At 37.5% G+C, this 26,917-nt stretch overlaps 1 protein-coding gene across 1 annotated transcript in view; it reads left to right on the forward strand.

The window, feature by feature from the left end:
- LOC136863120 (uncharacterized) overlaps positions 1-26,121 on the forward strand; it is a 73,154-nt gene extending 47,033 nt beyond the window's left edge. Inside the window, exons 3-4 of the mRNA XM_067139462.2 lie at positions 7,213-7,398; positions 25,459-26,121. Coding sequence (XP_066995563.1) covers positions 7,213-7,398; positions 25,459-25,610 — 338 coding nt within the window. The 3' untranslated portion in view covers positions 25,611-26,121. The remainder of the gene's footprint in view (positions 1-7,212; positions 7,399-25,458) is intronic.
- The last annotated feature ends 796 nt before the right edge of the window (positions 26,122-26,917 follow it).

Genomic DNA, 26,917 nt, shown 5'->3' on the forward strand with positions numbered 1-26,917 from the left:
TGGTAGGTTCTGCGCCTACCAGGGTTGTAACGGGCAATCAGGGTTCGATTCCAGAGAGGTAGCCTGAGAAACGGCTACCACATCCAAGGAAGGCAGCAGGCGCACAAATTACCCACTCCCGGCACAGGAAGGTAGTGGCGAAAAGTTATACGGGACTCATCCAAGGCCCCGTAATCAGATTGAGCACACTTTTCTTGAAATAATTTTTTACAGTGAGGTCAACTCATCTCGCCAATCCTCAACTTTTCTGGGTTTGAGACCAGCACTATTTCTGAGTGGCATAGTTGGGATTAACAAGTAATCAAGGCGAGAGCCAAAATGGCTCCCCTTTTCAGCCATCTCTACAATATAGGTAAGATGACATATGGGTAAAGATATATATAAATAAAATATTTATTGCAGACACTAAAGTAATGGGAAAACAAACTGTACTTGTTTCATAAATTAGACAGTAACTTAGGCATTTATATTTTGCAAAACTTTTTAAAAAAGAAATCTATATTGCAGCTTTTCTTGCCTTATGGACTGGAAAATGGTAAGTTATTTCTTGAAAGTCCAACCTTCATACAAGATTGCTTTTGAAGGTTTGTTAAGGCTTGTTAGCCCCCTTACAACATTGTAGACCAAGCGAGTTGGCCATGCGGTTAGGGGCGCTCAGCTGTGAGCTTCCATTCGGGAGATAGTGGGTTCGAACCCCACTGTCGGCAGGCCTGAAAGTTGTTTTCTGTGGTTTCCCATTTTCACACCAGATAAATGCTTGTGCTGTACCTCAGTTAAGGGCATGGTCGCTTCCTTCCAACTCCTAGCCCTTTCCTATCCCATTGTCACCATAAGACCTATTTGTGCCAGTGTGTCATAAAGCCGATTATTAAAAAAACATTGAAGAGAAAAATATGTTCTTGCACACCAATAGACTATGTGTAGTCTATTTCTGCTTTTGCAACTGTTTCCAGGCAATTCCACAATACAATGCTATACAAATATTTGGGAATAGATTGGCCCGTCCTTGAGTAAGGACATTCAACAGTTGAAGAGGTTGTAAGTCACTCTTAAAGTTTGCTGGTTGGATAGTATTAAGATGGTCCATTTCATGTGCAATGTCCTCTGCAGAAACTTCATTTTGGTGTATTTTCTACCCTTTTTTTCCCTCCACTTTTTGTAGTAATTCCTCTTTGTCAAAGCAGAACATTTCATTTATAACATGAATAGCTTTGCAGGACTGTTAATTTCCTAATAACATTTTATATGAGCAAATTGGATACATCATATTTCAGAAGTTCCTCTGAGTTGTCTTTCACTTCTGTTAATTGACCAGCAAGTATTTAACTCTTCATTTCTGAGGTATGTCAATGTTTGCAGCCACTAGTTTGCATTCCTGGAAAATCATGTGCCACTTCGAACATGAGATTTTTACATTTTGAAGTACTCCCTTAATGTTCTCCACCCTGTCCATGTTGTAAGCTGGGCTGAGTGGCTCAGACACTTGAAGCACTGGCCTTCTGACCCCAACTTGGCAGTTACGATCCTGGCTGAGTCCAGTGGTATTTGAAGGTACTCAGATATGTCAGCCTTGTAGTGGCAGATTTACTGGCACATTAAAGAATTCCTGTAGGACAAAATTCTTGCACCTCAGAGTATCCAAAAACCATCAAAAGTAGTTAGTGTTGCATAAAAGTAACATTAAAAATAATTATTTGCCAGATATTGTAATAAAAGTTGAATCATGCCTAAGAACAATATGAGTCGCCTAAAAGCAAAACGGATAAAGTCCACTTTTTACAAAAAATGAGATAATGGTAGAAATATATCGGTAAAAGATGTGTCTATTGAAGCATGAAATAATATACTAGCAAAATCCATAACATCCTTAAGTATTTCCCCTTTAAAAACTCAGGTTAGATGCAAAACGGATAAAGTCCACTGCGTTTTAAAAGCAAAATGAGTAAAGGGCACTTCAACCAACCAGAACCTGACTTCTATGGCATGTGACAACAACATATAACATGGCTACAATTATGCAAAAAGCTGCATGCTTTCTACTAGTGCTTTATTCGTAGTTTTATATCAGAGATTGCCTGCTTTCCATTTTTGAAAATGGAAGTATCACCTTCTGTAGTGTCTCCATCAAAGGCGAGAAAGAAGAGAGTCAATCTCAGTGCGACTAAGAGAGCTTTCGTACAAGAGAACACACTAATGTTGACGATAGGACGATGATAGCTATGCTCCGAAGGTGGCTCCTGCAAGCACCAAGAGACGTAGAGGAGGTACAGTTAATTTTTCCAGTAAGAGATCATTCCTTCATTCCCCCTGATCGGGTATTCGGTCTCTATGAAAAAAAATCAAGAGAGAAGAATCAAAGATTCACAAACCTACATTAACATCATTGAAAGATTTTCAACCATTCGTCAACCAGGGATTGACATGAATATATTTAACTGGAAACAAGAGGCAACAGAGCACATGAAACCTATTCAACAATGGCACTTTAAATTCATGCCTTGCAAGCGCTACTTTTTCAGACGATTAAAAACGTCTCATCTCATGGTCCTTGTGGATGGGGAGCTGTTTTACTATCATAACTGGAACCTACAGATCCCTGATGAAAACAAAGAAGAATGTGTCGGCTATAAACCCTTCACCTGTTCTAAAGAACACTACTTCAGTCAACAAGAATAAAGTGTCAGATGTGAAAAGGTTCCTTGAATTGCACTTTGGCTCTGACTGGAAGTTGAGCCCATCACTGAAATTCTACGTTGACTTCTTCGACTCTTGGGAGTGTCATCAGTCGTCCAGGAAAATGTTGATAATGAACTTTACAGTGCAACAGAGGAAGTTCCTGAACTGTGTGTTTAAATATCTACCCAGGGCACTCTTAAACCATAGTGAAAGAAACATGGATATTATGTCATCTTGTATTTTGTGCTTTTAATAAATAATAGCAAAACAAGTAAAATCCATACTGCTAACATGCAAAATGAATAAAGTCCACTTCTTAGAAGCGAAATCATAAAGTCCACTTTTAAAACAACAATAACAGTCTAAATAATACGAGTATTGTTACTTGTTCTAATAATCAGTGAATTTTTTTGTGATTTTATGCTTAATTTTCATAAGCAACTTGCCTTAATGGAAGGTGGTAGTGGTTTTTTGCCATTTTCTCAAAGTGTGCTGGAGTAGTCTTTATCCGTTTTGCTTTTAGGCGACTCATATATGGGTACAAAAATTTTCTCACTGAATCAGAGTGAATTTCATTATTAGGTTGTGGAACGGATGGTAACATTACCTACCAACTGAGCGAGTTGACTATGCAGTTGAGTGTGTGGTTAGGGTTGCACAGCACTGACCTTTTATTCGGGAGGTGGTGGGTTTGAATCCCACTGTCAGTAGTCCTGTAGATGGATTCCCGCGGTTTCCCATTTTCACAGCAGTCAAATGCTGGGGTTTTTTCCTTAAGGTCACAGCAAGTTCCTTCCTAATCCTAGGTCTTTTCCATCCTTGAATCGCTGAAAACCTTCAATGTGTTAGTGCGACGTTAAACCACTTGCAAAAAAAAAATTTAAGAAAATGACCTACTGCAGCTTGAATAGCAAGGTGTCCTCTCAGTACACTGGAAAAGGCTTAATTCCTTAAATTCCTGTTGAGCATAGGGCCGAGACAAGGTTTCGCCATCTGGTTCTGTGATGTGCGACGTATTTCAGCTTTCCCCATGTGTACCCAAACTGCTCACTCTCTATCTCCACTGATCTCCATGTCATCTTAGGTCGTCTTCTCCTCCTCTGGGCTTGAGGATTCCACTCGTAAGCATTTTGTGTTATGCTGTCGTCAGGTCTACGCAGTGTATGGCCAATCCACTGCCTCCTTCTTTTCTTGACATGCTGTTCAATCAGTAGTGGATGCATTCCCTACATTTGAATTGGCCCTGTTCATGTAATTTTTTGATCATCTCTCACTGTTTCCTTCTAGTTATAACCATCTGAAATTACATAAAAGTATACTTGATGAACAGATGCATATATTTTCGTTTGATATTATTAAATATCAAGCACAAAAAGTGATCAAATTAGTTCCATAAATGTTGATCAAAACACTCCTGAAGAACCATTATTTTTCTCAAGGTTGGCTGGAGTTCTTGTACATACCGTACCTTCTCAAACAAAATCCAATGCTGGAGCTGAATTAACAGTAAAATTGTTGAGTTAATATAATTAATCATTTTATAAACTCAAAGTATCATTTGATATTGAGGGCTGATGACCTAGATGTTAGACCCCTTAAAACAACAAGCAGCATTTGATATTGAAAATACTCAGCCTGTTTCCATCCAGTCATTTGACCAGGTCAGGAATGGAATTAATGACTCCCTCCTCTAGTGGCAAGGACAGGCTGCTGAAGCCTGTCGCACTCCTCTGGGGAAACGATTAATAACTGATGGATGAAATGATATTGGAGAGTGTCGATGGAATAAAAGATAACATGGAAAACCAGAGTATCCGAAGAAAAACCTGTCTTGCTTCTGCTTTGTCTGGCACAAATCTCACATGGAGCGACCGTGATTTGAATCACGGAATCCAGCAGTGAGAGGCCGGCGTGCTGCCACCTTAACCACAGAGGCTGTCTATAATTTGATATAATCTGTTAAAAATGTAAGTGTAATAGATATCACATCAACAGTGCATCATGAAATTAACTACAATGCTGAGTGCAGTATATTATTTTTGTCTTATTTTCCAAGAGTAATCATTAAAACACATATCAGTGTGGATTAATTTGTTCACCAGTTGCTCTGTAAAATGCTTCGCAAACTTTTATCCGGACGTTATTCTTAATCAAGTGATAAGAGTGGATATTGCCTTCTTGATTTTCCTAACACCACCGAGCTTGATAGCTGCAGTCACTTAAGTATTCGGGAGATAGTGGGTTCGAATCCTACTGTTGGCAACCCTGAATATGGTTTTCCGTTGTTTCCCATTTTCACACCAGGCAAATGGCTGTACCTCAATTAAGGCCACGGCTACTTCCTTCCCACTCCTAGCCCTTTCCTGTCCCATCGTCGCCATAAGACCTATCTCTGTCGGTGCGACGTAAAGCAACTGGTAAAAGATTTCTTAACACCGCAGTCATCCTCTGAGTACATTTTGATTTCGCCTCAACTAGCGACATGAAGTACATATGTTGATTATGCACACCTGATAACTTCCAAAATGATGCAATATTTTTGTGTACTTTCTTCATCAAAGTTACTTGTACACTTTCTATGGCATCTCGGGCAGTCTTTTTGTTGTAGGAACCTATCTGGTTTCAGATTGTTAGCCATCACTTTTATAAGGTTATCCACTTTGACAGTTCATTTTTAGTTTTTTGTTCTTTCAGTCAGTTGGTTGAGCGATTTTTCTTCTCATCCTTTTCATAGTAGTTTTGTTATGACTTTCACGAGTTACAGTCAGTTCTTTAACCTGACATGCATTAGCGTGAATGCTAATTATATCACAACTCCTACCGGCCAATGGAACATCAGTACTGATTTTTCTTTTCCTCTTAATAATGTGGTCTTCCATATAATAAATTTCATCATTTGTTGTAATATCGTTGGTGGATGATGTACAAATATGGTTTCTGAAGTTTCTGACGTACCATAATCACTTTTGTCACGCAAATCAATACTGATCCCTTCTTCAGCAGTGATTTCCCTTCATTTTCAGTATTCTTGTAATTCTGTACTTTGTATCACCTATGCTTACCTGGATATGAGGGCTGGACAGGTCCGGTCAGCCTACATGATTACCGTTAATTCAGGGGCTACCATATCTAACGGTGAGATGTCTGCCCCAGTTTAGAGAGCCAGGTATAACGGCCATTACAAACGAATTTCCTTGCACATCTTCAGAAGGGTGATTTTTTTAAACATTAAGTTTGCCAAACTTTTTCTCCTCAGAATTAATTTCTGATTCTGCATCACAGTCTCTCCTCTGCTACCCATGGACACAGGCATCGTGGAAGGTAGCTCTGGAAAAATGATACCAACATTATTTTTATTATAGTCATAGCCTCTTGGAATAGCATATGTTTTATAATTTATAATTTTAATTTTGATGAAAATTCAAGATCACTGACTTAACCTTCCTTCATCTCGATTATGAAAACCCAGTATTCAATGACCTAGCTCCAATGAAGAGGGCATTTTCTTACCTGGCAGATTCAATGCAGTTATAATCTTCTCAGCGTGGCTTAAATACATTGTAATTATTTAAAATTCACAAAGTAATGAAGAATACACCAACAACAAAGAGACTTAAGTTAATACAGCATTGGTGTAGTAAAGACAAAGGCGGCAAGCATAACAAGCATTTCACGCACGCCTATAATTCAATTAGAACCAAAGTAGTGTAACTACACTTATACTAATACTGCTCTAAAATTCCTTAGAAGCAAAACAACGTATCTAAACTTACAATTTTTTGTATTAACAATATTTTGCTGAAGTTAGTTACGCTAGAGGCTTATTTAGAAAAATATTAACATTACACTTACACTGTTTTGGCAGTAAATATGTTTCGTTCAAAATAAGAAAATGCGTGAAGTAGGCCATTTTGGCTATTTTTGTAGACAAGCTATTTTGGTCCTAAGCCAACAAAGTTTCCTTCATGTTTGGTAAATAGATTAAACAGGAAAAGCAATAAAACTATGAGCTGGAATTCAACACTTGTTTGAGAAATGAATAAATCGACTAATGAAAATTGTTCATGCTTAGATTTATGCTTCCTTTGTGAAATGTGTAGAATTCCAGGCAGTTTTCTTCATTTCACATGGTTTTAACCCAAAAGACTCATGTTTTGTTAATGTAATTCTTGTCTATTATTAGGGGGCTGCCGTGCTGAGGCTGTAAAAGCATACATCTTTCCCCAGTGGGGTGTGGGTTCCGTTACCTCTCAGGAACTCAAAAAGTTTGAAATGTAGACTTCCACTACTGGAGATGCACACAGGTCTGGAGTTCATTCGGTCTACAACAGAAATGAGTACCACTCTATCCCACTTGGAGCTGATGTTGTGCATAGCGGAAGCCTTTACCTTATACTCCTCCATAAGCCTTCATGTTCTGCATGGAGATGGCTTTGTTATTTTTTTTTTTTCTGCACTTTACTGTAATTAATTTATTTTAAACATATGCTGAAAGTAACAAATATATGAATTGTTACTATATATTGTATGTTACAGGTGAGAAGACTGCCATAAGCTTAATAAGAGCCGTGGATATTGTTGCATTGTTTCTTGTTGGACATCCTTGGATTGCAGTCGCTTTGCTGAACTTCATAATCTGTTTTATTACTCCTGTATTAATGACTGTGGTGGTTATGCTCGCCAAACATCTCCTTGCCTTTGTTGGATTGCAGACTGAAGAAGGTTTGTATGAACTATTCTAATGTAAAATGAAAAATATTGAAATTATAGGGTTTCTTATCTCCATTTTTGTACTGTTTTTCAATTCATATTGAAATTGCATTAAAGGGTTAGAATTTTTTATAGGTTTGTGTAGGGCATTTACCTGAATGGGTAGCCTGGACACCTGAGAACTGGTGACATTCATGTTTAGTGATTAATCCAAATTTTGTCAGGTCACCCATGACTGCCATAACAGTTTGGAGGGCTTCTAGGCAGTGCTGAAATAATCGCTGTAGCTACACCAAACGGACATCATAATAATGTAGGTCTACTGTTTTATATTAAGACCACAATTGTCTTAAAAGACAAGAATGACACAAAATTGTTGGAGATAAGTGCAAAATCATCAATTTTAATGGACTCATGTGTAACTACAACATATTTCATCAGTGCTTCAAGACATGCCAATAGTGTTACATTATGTGTTGGTATTTTCAAGTTACATTTAATGTTCTTTTCCTTTCATAATTTTAGGTTGATGATGACTCAATATAAGGGTCAAAACTAGTCCCAATGTAATAAATAATATTAACATATCATATACAGTACTGAATAGGTGGACCTTCTCATCCTTGTTGATAGCAACATGATGTAGCTACTGCCAAGATTGCAGTTACTGTATCTGCTGTACCAGAACAGATACAATCGGTTTTTGAACAGAATAATGAACATTTGATGAAAAATGTGTATTATTCGATAATAAAAGCATAAATTCGAACAAGGGTCTATGTTACATTTTGCAAGTTTTGTGAAAATGCTATCTAAGCCTGTTGTTGCTTGCTGAGTTGGAATGTCTAGTGTAATATAACATAGACCTGTGTTTCATAAAAGTGATATTGGCTGTTTTCTCAACACCAACAACAAAACTTACAAAATTTATCACATATATATTCCTTAAAAACCAATAAGGTAAATATGCACAAACAGAAATGCAATAATTGTTATTAACTTATTTCTGTTACTCAAAGTAAGGCAAGAATGACTAAAAATTACTCAGGCCTGAAAAGATATTGAAAACCAAACATAAGAAGCAAATACCTTGGTATAATGCTACGTTCTTCTGCGCTCTTACCTCAGGAGATTCTGGGTTCGAATCCCACCATCAGCAGCCCTGAAGATGATTTTCCATGGTTTCACATTTTCACATGGCCTCTACCTTCTCAATCCTAGAACTTTCCCATTCATGTGTCACCTAAAACCTTTGATGTGTTACTGAGACATTAAACCACTAACAAAATAAACACCTCATTTGCTGATGTAAGCCTTTCTGCTATCCTGTAGCATTTTCAGTCAACATCTTTCCAATCACTTCGATTACTTTATCTATTTCTTCTGACCTTGGTCATCTTTATGACACTTGGTGATAGGTGCACACGATCATTGATATTATCAGTTGCACAATCGGTTTGGTTATGAGAAAAATTCACTTTCCAAGGCAGAATAATACTGGTTGTATATTGAAGATGGTCACTGTGATTTTTGTAGCTTGGTGCGAGGGGAGCAGACACATTGCTTTCATATATGACATAGATCATTGTTATACCATTTTAATTGTACATTTTGCTTCAAAATTTTCTACATAGTGATGTCATCTATTATCATAAGCTAAAACAAAGTGTATGGATAATAGAAGAGGCATCATAGATTGTTATTCCACAAATAACTCGGTCTAAAAAAGTGTAATATAAAATCTTGTTTGTAGTTATGCTTCAATTGTTGCCAATCTCCATGATGGCTAGATGCTGATATGACCCCAATATACCTCCTGAGTCTGAAATGTTATCCAAGGAAGATGATGGTAACTCTTTGGGGATGTATAATGGGTATTCTTCTTTGAAATATAGCAAACTCTTGATTATCCAGGTTAATGTGGACCCGAGGCTGCACGGAAAACCGAAAAAACACAGATAATCCAAAATGCACGTGTTCTTACTGGAAACTGCACACTTGCTGTATTTTAGAAACATACTATATATCACATTTGAAAGCCCACTGTAATACGTGTAGCTTGCCGGAAACTGACAACCTATTATTTACATTATATTTAAAAACACACTATATTTCATAGGACTTATTTCCTGAAAGTGAACTAAAAACAATCATCCAATTCTTTTCCTGTTTCTGTTTATCATTCACATTTTTCATGACGACAGTCTCCATTTTCCGGAGAGTCAAAGCATCGATATATTCAACTGAATTTTGTCCTGCAATTTCTGTAGTAACAGTGCATTGGTGTGCATGATGTCAGGTTCCTCATTCGCCTTTTCTTCACTCTCCTCCTCTACCAAATACACTTTGTTCCTTATATCCGCATTACGTAGCTACTCAAATTCCGGATCATAGGCATTGCTATTTAAGCACCTGCAGATATTTTCATCATCTACATCTTCACAACCTGAAATATGTTCCTCATGAGTTAGATGAGTAGCAGTATCACATTCCTCATTACTTAAACCTTCAAAGCCACTTTCAGGGAATGGTGCTTGTAGCATCTTCCGTCGGTAAAACGTGAGTCGCATGCACAATAGTGCATTCTGATGAAAACATTTACTCTAATAATTATAACAGAATACAATATTTCAGTCTTTTTGTTTAATTGCCAAACTATGTACAGATAACCTACAAACCAGAAAATACATACCTGGATAATTGGGAGTTTGCTGTACGGTAAAAACATTAATCCTGAGAAGTATTGCACTCAACTGGGTGAAGTGTATCAGCAACTGCATGTTATGCAGCCTAGACAATACACGACCACATATGGCGAACAGTATAAAAACTGTACAACTTGCACTATGAGACTCTTCCTCATCCATTATATGTACCAGACATTTCACCAAGTGACTAACACTTATTTAAAGGTTTGGATCTATTTTGGGTAGGGAAACGGTTCACCAATGAAACAGTCATGAAAAGAATCTTTAAGGAATTTGTTATTTCTTGACCATTGGGCTTATATGAAATTGGTATCAGTGCATTTGTGTCTAGTTTAAGAGAAATTTATGACATTAATGTTGCCTATTCTGATTTGTTCAAGGTGTCTGGGCTAGAGGTATATGAAAATGTTTGCTTACTGTATACTTTAGTACCCATGAGATGTTTTAAACGATTCACCTCCTATTAAAAAACAGCTGAGTATATTCCAAAACTGGATTTTAATCTCCTGAACTGAGAGTTTGTGTGTGTTTTTTTTTTTTTTTTACAATTTGTTTTACGTTGCTCCAACACAGGTAGGTCTTATGGTGACGATGGGACAAGAATGGGAAGAAAGCGGCAGTGACCTTAAATAAGGTACAGCCTTTGCCTGGTGTGAAAATGGGAAACCACGGAAAACCAACTCAGGGCTGCTGACAGTGGGATTCGAACCCACTATCTCCTAAATGCAAGCTCACAGCTGCGTGCCCCTAACCGCATGGCCAACTTGCTCGGTCAGCTGAGAGTTTAAAACCCTGCACTGCACAATGGCACACAAATCACATCACCACACAGTTGGAATATTTTCAGGCTGTTTTTTAATTTAGCATGCAGAGGATTTGTACTTACCAGTAATGATGCTTCAGAATGAGGATTTGGTGTGATAAACTTCAAAACACTCTGGGTTATGAAGAGGCACTTATCTATCTACAGGGTGTCCACTGATACTGGAAATACTTGAAGTACTGGAATTATACAGGAATTTAATATAGGTACTGGAAATACTGGAAATATACTGGAATTTTGAACCATATACTTGAAAAATTATAAAATATAACAGAAAAAATATTATCATTCTTTATAATCTACCCTGGATATTTGCACTCCAAAAATCCAGGTAATAAAAATAATTGTTCAGGTTGGCATTATAACTTAGTGATTTTATTGAAAATTAATACTTATGTAGTACAGTAGTAATAGTACAGTTACTAGAATAATAACTTGCGATTTTCTCTAATAACCTGGTGTCGGGACATGAAGCCCTCATCGCCCAGCCTCTCTCTTGGCATTGTAGATAGTCGCAAACTTCTCCTGTACTATTAATACTGTTTTCATTTTCTGTTGCCTTTTCCTTCATTCTTCTTTTTTTTGCAATACTTCAAGTATAATGAGAATGGATGCATTATATTATATGCTATACTTCATGTAGCCTATATTATGATTATAATTCATCCATTGTTATTTATTTATTTGCAATCAACAGTATTCTGCAAGAAGGAAGTCAGCTTCTGGATGAAACTTTCTTTACATCGGTCTGTTTTCAGGCCAACTCTGCTTTATGGGAGTGAAAACTTGTTGGACTGAGGATACCTTATTCATAAGTTAGAAGTAACAGACATGAAAGTAGCGATAATGATTGCTGGTACAAACAGGTGGGAACAATGGCAGGAGGGTACTCAGAATGAGGAAATAAAGGCTAAGTTAGGAATGAACTCGATGGATAAAGCTGTACGCATAAACTGGCTTTGGTGGTGGGGTCATGTGAGGCAAATGAAAGAAGATAGATTACCTAGGAGAATAATGGACTCTGTTATGGAGGGTAAGAGAAGTAGAGGGAGACCAAAACGATAATAGTTAGACTCAGTTTCTAACGATTTAAAGATAAGGGGTATAGAACAGCACTAGTTGCAAATAGAGGATTGTGGTGGCATTTAGTAATTTCACAGAGGCTTGCAGACTGAACGGTGAAAGGCGTAACGGTCTATAATGATCTTTTACGTGTGTGTTTACTTACTTACATTGGTGTTGCACTTATTTTTCAGAGAAAATGATTAAAATAAGAGGAAATACTTCTTTCAAATATGGCTGGTTGGACAGAACAATAAATTCAGATTGGAATTGGCTTCAGAGAGTGGAAAGTGATAACTATAAAGGGTATTGCTCTTTGTATAGGACTATTTTTGTTATTAGCTCGATCTCATGCCAAAGGCAAAAGGCACATCGAAAGAGTAAATGCTTCAAGTTCCAGGAAAAAACTGTTTCATATGGTACCTGCCCAGGAAGCAACTACGGAGTCTGTTTCTATGAATGCTGCTCCATCATCTACAAATTCTGTTCCAGTGAAAGCTGAACTTTGTGAAGTGCTAACTTCAGTTGTTAATGATAAGCATACTTGTGTTATGCCTAGAAGCACTCGTAACAATTTTATCATCAAGGATGAATTTATTACTGCAGAAATATTGTGAGCTATTACTCAAGTTGTGACCCATTCTTCTGCTAGAAGTTTTGGCATTTGTAGTGATCTTTTTAAAATCATTTTTCCTGACAGCAAAATTGTGAAGAAGTACAAGTTGCACAAGGATAAACTTGGATACCGTGTTACATATGGACTGGGTCCATACTTTCAAAAATAATTGACAAACTTGGTTAAAGTATGTCCGTACTTTTGATGAAAGTTTAAATTCTGTCTCTCAGAAGGGTCAAATGGATATGGCTGTTATTTTGGGATGGGAACTTAGTTCAAACAAGGTATCTTACATCCACATTTTTAGGTCATTCTATTTCTGATGACATTTTTGCAAAACTTGAAAAACACTGGTATGGATGCGAAAAGGATGCTGCAAGTATCAATGGACCTGCCGAATGTAAACCTGAAGTTTTTGAAGGATCTAAAGAAGTACTTGAGTGATTCTCCTTTAGATCTGGAACTGTTGGATTTTGGTACCAGCTCCTTGCATATAAAACGGCACACAACATCTCTGAATGGAACATTCACAGATTTTTGCGCTCTCTATATTACTTTTTCAAGGACTTTCCAAGTAGAAGTGCAGATTACAAATGCATAACAGGATCAAATCTCTTTCCTCTGAAGTTCTGCTCTATCAGGTGGGTCAAAAACTCAAAAGTTCTTGAAAGAGCTGTGGAAATGCTGCCACATATTATAAAGTATGTTGATGTTTTTGAGGAAAAACCTCCTGCATTAGGAAACTTTGGAATTATAAAAAGTTTTATAAGAAATAATCTGCTCCCAGCACAGTTGGGATTCATGCGTTCAGTTTCCCTAGAACTAGAACCATATCTCTCCAAGTACCAGAGTAATGATCCTCTTTTGTCTTTTATGTTCTCTGATCTGAGTACTATGCTTGAACACCTGTTGGGAAGAATTGTAAAGAACCAGGTTTTAGAGTCAACAGATACTGGTAAGAAACTTCTCTAGATTGATTTGAAGAAAGAAAACCTCAAGCGTGTCCATGCTGTTGACATTGGATTTGCAGCCTCAGCAGCTTTAAAAGGTAAGGGAATAAAAGATGTGAAAGTTCTTCAGTTCTATGGAGACTGCAGAAAATTTCTTGTTGATATTTGTATGAAGATTTTTGTCAAAAGCCCTCTTGCTTTCAAGTTTGTTAGAGGTGCCAGCTGCTTCAATCCGGCAGTTATGACCAATTCGTCTATTAGGACCTGCAGAGTAACTGCTGCATTAGAAGTACTTGTTGAGACAAAACAATTATCTCCACGAACCTACTACGCTGGCGTAGCAGGGGGAGAGGTGATACTCCCACGTGGCGCGTCCCAGGTGGCGGATTGGGGGGTCCTAAGCGGCTTGCCGGCGGACTTGAGGGAAATAAAATACCTCTCACGGACCAAACACACAACCCCCTGTGGGTGGGGGATGCAGACGAAGAATACACCCACGGTATCCCCTGCCTGTCGTAAGAGGTGACTAAAAGGGGCGACCAAGGGATGATTGGATTAGAACCATGAAACTACTTGTGATTAGTACCACCATGCGGGGAACACCATGGGTCGCTATTACTTGCACGTAATACCAGTATGTTAGGTACCGAATAGGTTTTTGATAAGTAGCAATCAGGAGCACCGTGCGGTCAGGCTTTTATGGTACCTGTGATTAGTAGCACTATATGAGCGACACCAGGGTTCTGGCTTGCCTATGATTAGTACCCACTATATAAGGAACACCACGCGATAGTACGAGTCCCTGTGGTTAGTACACTTATGTGATGAAAACCATAGGTTTGCGTTGCCTGTAAATGGCGCTGCTATGTGTAAAACACCATAGGTCTGTATTACATGTGCGAAGTTCATTACCTGTGAGTAGTGCCATAATGTGTGGAATACTGCGAGTCTCTGCTACTTTTGATTAGTACCGCACCATGTCAAATACCATGGTTCTACTTTCCAAGCGATAAGTACCATTATGAGAGGCCGTTGACCTATATTTTGGACCCCTTTAGCTTGCAAGCATCATCAATTCAGTATTGAGCTGTAGAAGCAGTCCCTTGGTCAGTATTACTATTGTTTTCCGTCACTTTCTGAGACTGAGGCATTGCGGGTCGTCTCCACTGATTGTTTTAACTTCATATCCATCCGTTCATTTTTCGTCCTCACGCTTTGAATTCTGGTCAGTGGAGGATTTTGGATTTTTATTTTGTCATTGAATTTCATACCATCAGGGGCTGATGACCTAAATGTTAGGCCCCTCAAAACAACAAGCATTATCATCAGCATCATCAAACAATTATCTCCTATGGAAGCTGATATTGCAAAACAAGACTAATTAGATTTCTCATCAAAGGAAGAAGTAATGAAGTATCTCAAGAAGTTTGATCCCAAAACTGATCAATTGGACGATTTTCTTAGGACCGCCTATTTACAACACAATGTTTCAAAAGAACTGATCCACTTCACACAAAAAGTACTTTTGTTTCATAGCAACACTACTGTAGAAAGAGGTTTTTCAATAAACAAAGAATGCCTAGTAGAGAATCTTCATGAAAATACAGCTGCAGCTGGTGGAGTATTAGCTGTCAGTGTTTTTAAAAAGATGATCCATACAGCCAAAAATGCAACAAGATTGAGAAATGAAGTTTTAGAAAAGTATAAAATGAGTACAGATAACATTGCAGCCAACAGAAAATTAGCAGCAGAAGAAATAAAACATATGAAGAAATGATGTATTATGCAGAGTGCTAAGGAAGAGACAGAAGAATTGGAGAAAAAGTTGAAAAGACTGAAAAAAAAATAATAATAATAATAATAAATTACTGTGTGTGTGCGTGCATGCGCGTGCACCTTTTGAGTATAAGCTATAATCATTATGAATTGATCATTAAATACATATAATAATAATTCACAAATTTGTTATAAAATGTTTAAACTATATAGCATAGAGCACAAGTTTTTGTACATTACATAAACTGTATTGTAAAACATAAAAACTACTGTATATAGAGTAACATATTTTATGTTCTTTTTTCTGTGATGTATATATGTGATTGATTTCATATATATGTCTTTCCTGTGACTTATCTAGAACAAGTTTTTACTTAGAATAACCCTGGTACAGAATGTATTCAAGAACAGTTTACTTCCACAGTGTGTGTTATGTGATACGCTTTCTTTGCTGTGTTTATTGGATGTAAGTGTTAACGAAGTGATTCAAATAGCCAGAAGTGCATTTACACTTGCAGTGATGTCAGATAAGACTTCTCAAGTATATTTTGTGGGTGTATAATATGGCATTGTAAACTGAAAACAAACAGTTATATAGTATGAAGCTAGATATACTTTTTTTTTTCCATTTATATAAAACTGGCAATTTGCCAACTTTGTGTCCTGTAATTATTTAATAGTCTTAAAACATTTTAGATGCTGACGACTTGGTCTTAATGGCAGACTGTGCCGAAAGCCTGCAGTCTAATATCTTGGAACTTGAAAATAGGTGCAATGAGTATGGTATGAAAATTAGCCTTTCGAAGACTAAATTGATGTCGGTAGGTAAGAAATTCAACAGAATTGAATGTGAGATTGGTGATACAAAGCTAGAACAGGTGGATAATTTCAAGTATTTAGGTTGTGTGTTCTCCCAGGATGGTAATATAGTGAGATTGAATCAAGGTGTAGTAAAGCTAATGCAGTGAGCTCGCAGTTGCGATCAGCAGTATTCTGTAAGAAGAAAGTCAGCTCCCAGACGAAACTATCTTTACATCGGTCTGTTTTCAGACCAACTTTGCATTACGGGAGCGAAAGCTGGGTGGACTCAGGATATCTTATTCATAAGTTAGAAGTAACAGACATGAAAGTAGCAAGAATGATTGCTGGTACAAACAGGTGGGAACAATGGCAGGAGGGTATTCGGAATGAGGAGATAAAGGCTAATTTAGGAATGAACTCGATGGATGAAGCTGTACGCATAAACCGGCTTCGGTGGTGGGGTCATGTGAGGCGAATGGAGGAGGATAGGTTACCTAGGAGAATAATGGACTCCACTATGGAGGGTAAGAGAAGTAGAGGGAGACCAAGACGACGATGCTTAGACTCGGTTTCTAACGATTTAAAGATAAGAGGTATAGAACTAAATGAGGCCACAACACTAGTTGCAAATCGAGGATTGTGGCGACGTTTAGTAAATTCGCAGAGGCTTGCAGACTGAACGCTGAAAGGCATAACAGTCTATAATGATAATGTATGTATGTATGTAAAACAATTTAGTATTCATTGGGATTGAAATTTTTTACCAAAGCAAGAGTTGTATATATTTTCTAATGAAAGAGATTTAAAAGCAATGGGTGGAATGGAGGGCTGTGAGGGGAGTTTGGAGGCCCTGTAAAAAAATGTTAGAAAATTGTATTTAAAAAAATCAAGGCTAACTGGATTTATTAAAAACAAAATATGCATTTGTTTGCAAAAAATTACAAACCTGAAATCATCAAGGGTGTAATTCTTCCTAAAGAACTTTAAAAAAATTCATAGCATTAGGTACTGGAATGTTGCTGATAGTTATACTGAATATACTGGAAATATACTGGAATTTTGAAAATGGAACTCAGTAGACACTCCATTCTAGAGTACAACGGAATACAGCACTTTTGGACTTAGAGAGCTAAATAAGCCCTTATCTCATCTTCATTAGTGTCAAACCACTATCATCTCTATATTTTTCTTCTGTTGGATTTGGACAACTGTTTGTTAGTATAATAATTTGTTTCATATGCAATAACGGCAAAAGGAGGTTTCATGTTCCAAAAATACTGAAAGCTCTGATGAAATTTACTTATCCAATATTGAAGAGAGTAACTCAGTAACTTTTGGGGGACATTATTGCACGTCAGTGAGGGCACCATATCAAATTATATCCAAGCTCTTGCCACGTGTTTGTATGCATTTGAGGCATTACAGTTGAAACTGGTTTGTACATGTACATGTAGTACTGGTTCGTAAGTATTTTTTCGTAAGTGTAAATATTTATTTGTACATTGCGGCAGAAGCCTATTTAATTATGTACTACCCTATTGTGAATTATATGTAGATTTCCTTTATACAGAGGTAGTTTTCTAAATTGTGATTGAAATGCACATACCGTTTGTTTCAAGTTAAAACAGTAAATCGGCTGTTAGCAGGCTTGCGCTAATTGTTGCCAGATGTGAGCGGCTGGCAGCTGGTTCTTTGAGTCCCTGCTAAGAGGGTCATCAGTCATTGTGCATTCACTGTTGTACTGTAGCGTTGATTTTGCTTATTTCGCAGTACCCATGCAACAAGCAGACAACTGTTTACAACTTTTTATCTGTAGTCACCACACGAGCAAGCTCTTGGCAGCTGTGTGCTGTCCAGACATTAGACTCTGGGGCAGAGCTGGGCATTGGCCTGTAAATAACACATGTACAGTAAAGCACTTCCATTTCTTCTCAGCAGGCATGAGTGATAGAAAGAGAATAATTTTTCGTCCTAATGAGACCGCATTAATGCGTTGGATATTTGAGGGTTGCTTTTGCATTGCGATTTGATTGTGGTTTCGGAGATTGATGTCACCGAAGTGACAGTTTTGTTTGAGAACAAGTCTCAGGCAGACCCGGGAAGTGAAAGGGAACCCGCATAAACCGAAAGCAGGAATAGTGATGAAGCTGAATATAAAGTACATTGCCTTATGTACCCTTAACGGAAGGAAGGTTTTGGTTTTGCAGGAATTTCTTGAACTTCGGTCAAAATCTTCAAAACGTAGTTGTCATCAGTAGGGAAAAATTAGACATGGAAAAGGCACTTTACAAATTGTTTCAACAGAAGCATGCCATCGCCCTACCTGGTAGTAGTAGCATGCAAAAATCATAGGCCATAGAATTTTCCAAGATGATGAAAATAACAGACTAAGGTGTCCACAGGAAGGGTGCAGGTGTTCAAGGATCACCATGGTATAACAGAGCTTGGCCGAGTGGCTCAGATGGTTGAGGTGCTCAAATACGTCAACCTCATGTTGGTAGATTTACTGGCACATAAAAGAACTCCTGCAGGACTAAATTCCGGCACTTCAGCATCTCCAAAAACCATAAAAATATAACTAGTGGGACGTAAAGCCAATAACGTTATTATTGGTATAACAGGGAGGGTGATTTTTGGAGACTAGAAATCTGCAGACAACACAACAGTCCAGCGTTAGATGGAGTTTTTGCCACAACCTATTCAAAATTACACATTTGATAATGTGTACAACTGTAAACAGACTCCTCTCTTTTACAATCCGCTACCAAGTAAAATACTTGCTCAGAAAGGAGACCCATGTCACAGAAGGAGGAAGAGTTAAGTTTGGACATCTGTTCTGCTGGCTACAAATTCTAACGGATCATTATAGGAAAGCACAGAATCCACACTGCTTCAGGAATGTCAAAACAAAGCCAGTGGATAATGAAGAAATAAAATAAGCGGATAACTATGGCTTTCACTTAATTTTTTTTTTTTTTAAAGAACTAGACGCAACCCTGAAGGAAAGGAGAAGGAAGATTATATTTAGGATTGCTGTACTGCTCATCTTCCTAAAATTTCTCTACAGAATGTTTGACTAGAGTTCTTTCCAGTCAACATTATTATTATTATTATTATTTATTTTCCACTAATTGTAGTTACAATTTAGGGATGGTGAATGGAGAAAGGGCATAGCCCCATATACACAAAAGTGCCTCCATCACCACTTAAAATTATAATATACAAATATACAATTACATTCTACATGATATTCTTATATACAGTTAAAATATTTACATAGGCATATTTACATACAGTAATACTCACAAGACCTGTTCAACTTTCAAGTCATTCGACACACGCACGCGCGCACACACACACACACACACACACAGAGAGTCTCTCTCTCTAGAAACCCCACATATATATTAGCTAGGCCGGCTCACTCATACACATTTACCGTCTCAATCACTCGGGACCCCATAACTTTCATCCAACCTCCCACTCATACTGAACATTCTCACAGTAGATAAATTATGTTTTGTACAGAGGGTTTCGTTATATATACATCCGTTTTACGTCTTTACAGAAATTTTCTGCAGGTAGTTCTTTTATCTGCGGTGGGAGTTCATTCCACAACCGAGCAGAACGACTAAAGAAGCCACTTTGATATGATGCTGTTCTTGCAAATGGAGGGAAAAGGGACACACCTCGACCTCTTTGAGCGGAACGATAGTTCAGCTGTAAGCGGTTGAAAGGGTTTATATGAATGTTACCTGCGAGGGATTTTCTCAGGAAAGTAATATCTATTTGTTTACAGAGGGATGTTATGGAGGGCAGTGACCTGGCTGTATTTGAATGACCGTGTTGAGTAATTAGTCGTTCTGCTCGGCGTTGAACTCTCTCTAGTTTCGTCATGTTCTCCACTGTAGTAGGGTGCCAGGAAGGAAGCCCGTACAACAGTATTGGCCGTACTAATGACAGATAGGCTGTCTGAACGGCTTTCTTCCTGGCTCCCAGTAGAGATCTGCGGATGAATCCCAGGACTCTGTATGCTTTACACCTTATTTCCTCAACATGTTTATTCCATTTTAAATTGCTGCAGATGTGAATGCCAAGCAATTTTATTGAGGTACAAGGCATCAGGTTTTTACCACATTACCAGTGTGCTTCAGCCCCTTGACTTGGACATCATTGGCAACTTTGAAGGCCATCACAAGAAAATGCCATAGGTGAGACTGATGTAAGAAAGGAGAATCCCACGATCAAAGTTCTTTATATTGTTTATCTCTTCAAATCTCGAAATCACTGTGTGCTGTACTGTAACATCAGAATGGTCACAATTTTATTTATTTGATCTCTATACACAATGAAATTCATTTCACTGCATGGAAACGGGTATCTTTGCCAACTCTTATAACCCCCTGTGGGTGGGGGACGCAGACAAAGAATACACACTCGGTATCCCCTGCCTGTCATAAGAGGTAACTAAAAGAGGCGACCAGGGGATGATCAAATTAGAACCATGAAACTACTTGTAATTAGTACCACCACACAGGGGAACACCATGGGTCGCTTTTACTTGCGCATAGTACAACTATGTTAGGTACAAAATAAGTTTGTGCTTAGTAGCAACAGTGTGTGCTTCTGGATTTTACAGTATCTGTGATTAGTACCACTATATGAGCGACACCATGGGTGGGCAACACCATGGTTCCGGCTTGCCTATGATTAGTAAACACTCTATAAGGAACACCACGGGATAGTAAGAGTCCCTGTAGTTAGTACACTTCTGTGATGAACACCATAGATTTGGGTTGCCTGTAAATGGTGTTGCAGTGTGCAAAACACCATAGTTCTGTATTACATATGCGAAGTTCATTACCTGTGAGTAGTACCATAATGTGTGGAATACCGCGAGTCTACGCTACCTTTGATTAGTACTGCAACATGACAAATACTATGGTTCTACTTTCCTAGTGATAAGTGCCATTATGAGGGGCAGAAAAATTGGATTTTGAACCCCTTTATACTGCAAGTATCATCGATTCAGTAATATGCTATAAAAGCAGTCCCTTGGTCAGTAATACTCTTGTTTTACGTCAGTTTCTGTGAATGTGAGGCATTGTGGGTCGGATCCACTGATTGTTTTAAATTCATTTCCATCCATTCATTCTTCCTGCTCACGTTTTGAATTCTGATCAGTGGAGGATTTTGGACTTTTAATTTTTAATTATATTTCGTCTCATGTCGTACCATTAGGGGCCGATAACCTAGATGTTAGGCCCTTTTAAACACCATGCATCATCATCATCATCATCAACTCGTATAAATTGCTTTTGCAGAACAAGGGTTGTAAAAAGATTATAAAGAAGGGCATTTCAAGGATATACGGTAACTGACTCAACATTTGCTGATGAAGATGTAAACTTCAATTCATGTGTTGATTTTGATGATAACCTTGTCTGTGGAAAACAAGTGGGTGATGAAATAGTCTACGAAGCTTGTACGCCCGGAAATGAGGATGATGGGGATCAAAGAAGAAAATCCTCCATCCTCTATTCTGACTTTAGGTAAAGTGATTAGTACTATAAATTTGTGTAAGCATTTTTTGCAGTCAAGCCGGAATGGTGAAGGATCGTTAGCATTGCTGATTCACTTCCAGGAAGAGGTGTATTTACTCTATGCAGAAAGTGTTGAATAGTGCAAGATTTTCAGTATTTTTCTGAGGTGAAATGACAACATGAAATACACTAAGTAAAACATTAGTGAATGTTGTATAAATTTATTTTATTTTTGCAATTACCGAGCGAGTTGGCCTTGCGTTTAGGCGTGTGCAACTGTGATCTTGTATTTGGGAGATTGTAGGTTTGAACCCAATGTCAGCAGCCCTGAAGATAGTTTTCCATGGTTTTCCTATTTTCACACCAGGCAAATACTGGTTTGTACCTTAATTAAGGCCTCGGCCACTACCTTCCCAATCATAACCCTTTCCCATCCTTCCATCGCTGAAAATCTTCGATGTGTTACTGCGACATTAAACAAATAGGAAATAGATTGAAGAAAATAGTTTCAATTGTATAAGTTCAATCAGTCAGATCTCAAACTTTTCTCCTGTACACAACATCCTTAATAAATCCCCAGTGCAAGACAGTCTTAGGGAATCATATCTAGAGATTGAGTGGAAATCAAACCCCTCTTCCTGTCTAACTTCCCATTTCTAATATAGCTTTGTTCCATAAGTAAATGGCTTTGCATTGTGGAGGGTCCACATTCCATTTCCTTCTTCCACATCACTGAACATATCCCAATTTAAATTCTGCTGACCAGCATGCATTGTACTTCACACTCTGGAGTCCACATCTTGAATATCAGGAATAAGCTACACAGCTAATTAGATCGATAAGTAAGCTCTCCTTGTGCATTTTCCACGCATGCAAGACTTACAACTCGACAGTGACATAAAATGTTGACAATGAAATCGTGGAGATATTGTTTATTGAGATCTTACCTACAAACATATACTGAATAATTCACATATAAGCTGTTTTATTTGTATATCTCTAGCCTGAACATGGTGTAGAGGTTTGTTGTCTCAGACTTCCTGTTGTTTGAAGTTTCACCACCAACATCTGACGTTCATATGCTACGAGCTGATACATATATAATGTTACCCGTAGTGGGTGACATGGTACCTGAGCTGCAAGAAAATGTTTTAAGTTTTTATTCTGGATGAATCGAACTATTGGACGGCGATCTCGAGAGTGTTTTCTATTCATCAAGAAATTGTAATTTTATTTTGTTTTCTCGGTGAAAATGTTTTGTGCATCTTGAGAATTTTTTTTTTTTTTTTCTAGGTAAAGACTATCCGAAAATTATTTTGAAAGAAAATTATTTAGAAACAAACTCTTTGGACATTTGAAGGAAAAATGTGTTATTATGTTTTGTGTATCCCAAGAAAGTTATGTTATTTTTTTTTCCTAGGCCAAAAGATTATTGGATAAGACTGTTAAAGAACTTCTTAAAAATGCCTCAAGATATTTAAGATATTTATTTGATTGTTCAATTATTCCAGTGATAACTAGAAAACTTGAAGATTGTATAATTTGGTCTTGCTGATTTTATGTTTTAAAATTTTGGTCCAGTTTAAAAATGAACTCCTTATACCGACACGTGTAAGAAATTGATGGTTCAATTGTTGCGTCAGCAATTTCTTCATAGCTTGTCGTTTGCTTGATGCCCATATAAGGTTAGGGTTTGTAATTGGTTGTAATTAGAAGTGTTGTAATTGGTTTAACATGGAGGTGTTTTCCGATTGGCGGTTTGATATTGAACGATTTCCAGTATGATGTGAGGTACGCGTGTGCTACCGTTTTCTTGTCGTCTTTCGTTTTCGATCTTCGAAGGGGTCGGACGCGCGGTGTGCGCAGTCCGGGCCTATGGGGCCAACCTACCGTAAGGTAAGCACGTTTCATTATCTTAAAATTTCGTAACATGTGATTTTGTTTTCCTCTTTCTAAGTTTAATTTTCATATGTTTCGGCCTTTCTTCTTAAATTTTACGAAATGTAAATGTTCTCATCCTGCCAGGAAATCACCTTGGATCTTAGTTTGGGCTATTTCATTTATGCCTCTGTGTTACACGAGGCCACCCTTTGTTTGGAGGTTTTCTTGTTTTAAAATTTCTTTTATCCTTAAAGTTGCAATGTGTTAATTTTCCGTCAGGTTGCCTCCAGTAGCTCTGTATAAAGAAATCACGAACAATTTGTAGTTGTCCTTTGATGGACCATCCAGAAGATTGTTTGTTATATCCTATCTGGTTTATTTTTCAAGATTCAAGTTACAGTTGTATTTCTGTTCCTTTTTCACGAATTGTTTTCTATAGGTTTCTGTTTTCTTTGTTTTTCTAATTATATCTTATACGAAGGGTATGGGCGAGTACGTTCCTTTCCTTACCACATCCTACGATCTTACAGCCTCATAGGGTCCAAGTCTGCTTTCCACACTATTCCTGTCTGTAGTTGTCATTTAGACCTTTAAGCTTTAAGTATCCTATCCGCATCTTTTATTTCATTTGCGATTTTATTTTATGTATGTAGCCAACCTTATCCTTGCTTCCTTTGTGTTTTGATAACTTGCGTGATACCGTTAATACCGTATTGCTGGTATCGGGATTATGGTGATGATTATATTTATTACTGTTATTATTACTTCGACGTTCACATTTTATACATCTTTTGCCAAAAATGAAATAGCCCAAACTAAGATCCGAGGTGATTTCCTGGCAGGATGAGAACATTTACATATCGTAAAATTTAAGAAGAAAGGCCGAAACACATGAAAGTTAAACTTGGAAAGAGGAAAACAAAATCACATGTTACGAAATTTTAAGATAATAAGACGTGCTTACCTTAGGGTAGGTTGGCCCCATAGGCCCGGACTGCGCACACCGCGCGTCCGACCCCTTCGAAGATCGAAAACGAAAGACGACAAGAAAACGGTAGCACACGCGTACCTCACATCATACCGGAAATCGTTCGATATCAAACCGCCAATCGGAAAACACCTCTATGTTAAACCAATTACAACACATCTAATTACAACCAATTACAAACCCTAACCTTATATGGGCAGCAAGCAAACGACAAGCCATGAAGAAATTGCTGACGCAACAATTGAACCATCAATTTCTTACACGTGTCGGCATAGGGAGTTCGTTTTTAAACTGGACCAAAATTTTAAAACATAAAATCAGCAAGACCAAATTATACAATCTTCAAGTCTTCTAGTTATCACTGGAATAATTGAACAATCAAATAAATATCTTAAATATCTTGAGGCATTTTAAAAAAGTTCTTTAACAGTCTTATCCAATAATCTTTTGGCCTAGGAAAAAAAATAACATAACTTTCTTGGGATACACAAAACATAATAACACATTTTTCCTTCAAATGTCCAAAGAGTTTGTTTCTAAATAATTTTCTTTCAAAATAATTTTTGGATAGTCTTTACCTAGAAAAAAAAAAAAACAATTTCTCAAGATGCACAAAACATTTTCACCGAGAAAACAAAATAAAATTACAATTTCTTGATGAATAGAAAACACTCTCGAGATCGCCGTCCAATAGTTCGATTCATCCAGAATAAAAACTTAAAACATTTTCTTGCAGCTCAGGTACCATGTCACCCACTACGGGTAACATATAACATGTAAACTGTGAGCACTTAAATGGTAGAAGGTGGATTTGTTAGATCTACTTTATAGGCTGGGTTATGGAGAGTTTGAAAATTTCTACATTTAAGTTCAACCTTACTTTACAGATCATTAACTTTTTCCTTTCTTTCTTTCTTTCCACAGATGTTCTTAAAAGTGCTGCTCTCATCTTGTCGGGCTTTGTTAGTGGAAGTGTTATTGTGACTGTAATTGTTTCTTGTATAGCTTTAATCGTTTACACTCACTTGGTACAGCTCTGCATCATGCAGCCCACAGTACCAGACAAGCAATCTTGAAGACAACCACCTTGATCTCAATTCTCCAAATGAATTAATGAGTGACCTAAGGATGGTATTGTGACTTAATTACCTCAGGTTCAAGTCCTTATTGCTTGCCATTTTTAAAGCTTTTATACCTGTTGAAAATATAAAATGTTTTTTATTGCTTTTGTTTCTTCTCCTGTGGTATACAGTATATGTTTCAGGGTAATTCATCTCTTATTGTCAATCCTTGAGCTAGGGTTTTGTACTGTCTGCAGTATACCCAGGTTATCTTCTTTTTATGATATATTGTTTGGTATTCTGATATTTACTCTTTGTAGCCTGGAAATGGACATTTTATATCAAACGACGTGGATGCCTTTTGTACTTGAAGTTAAAAAACCTGAATTAGCTGGTCCAAGATGATGCTTATGAGCTCTGTTTTAGACTACTGTTAGATTTTCTTCTTAGTATTGCAGTCTAGTCTCAACAGAGCATATGTATATATATTGGAAGAATGGAAAATTCTTTTGTGCCAGGGTGTTCATTGTTTTAGGTTAATGAATTTTCTGGATGAAGGTTTGGAGTTTCTGAACCATGCTAATATTGTTTATTTATTTATTTATTTATTTATTTATTTTTATTTTTTATTTATTTATTTATTTATTTATAATTTTTCATATACTGCCGGGAGTGTCCGATTGCACATTCGGCTCGCCTGGTGCAGGTCTTTCTGTTTGAGGCTTGTGGGCGACCTGTGCGGCGTGATGTGGGATGATGATATGATGATGATGAAGTGGGGAAGGGGTGAAGCCCAATGTCAACAATGTCAACTTACTCCTATCGAATAACACAAAGGGTCTGCTTGAGGCTTGATGTTTCCATCTGATGGATTAATTGCCATCAACAGCAATATATGCCCTCACTCTGTATGAACACTGTGGAGAGGTTTGGAATTTAATCCAGGTTTTGGCATGCAATGTAGTGATTAGAAATTATATACCACCACCCTTCCTACCCTGCAGGCAGCAGTCCGATGTTGATTTATTTTTTCCATCAACAGAACTCAAACCGGCTAACCACTGTCAGACCATATAGACTTCATGCCCTAACAGTCATGGCCACCAGGCGGGCTGTATTAATTATTGTTGATTTGAAAGGAAATGCTGATGTTTTTCACAAATTGTATGTATTTTATATTACATGTAACTAAGAATAAATGGAATAAATCTAGGACATAATGTGAGAATGTATAAATTTGTGTGAAAATTTATGCAGAAAATGAGAGCGTGACAAAAGGATTAACAACATAGAGAATAAGATAAAAATCAGCTTTCTGTCTC

Source organism: Anabrus simplex, chromosome 2, assembly GCF_040414725.1.
Source record: "Anabrus simplex isolate iqAnaSimp1 chromosome 2, ASM4041472v1, whole genome shotgun sequence".
Classification (NCBI taxonomy): domain Eukaryota; kingdom Metazoa; phylum Arthropoda; class Insecta; order Orthoptera; family Tettigoniidae; genus Anabrus; species Anabrus simplex.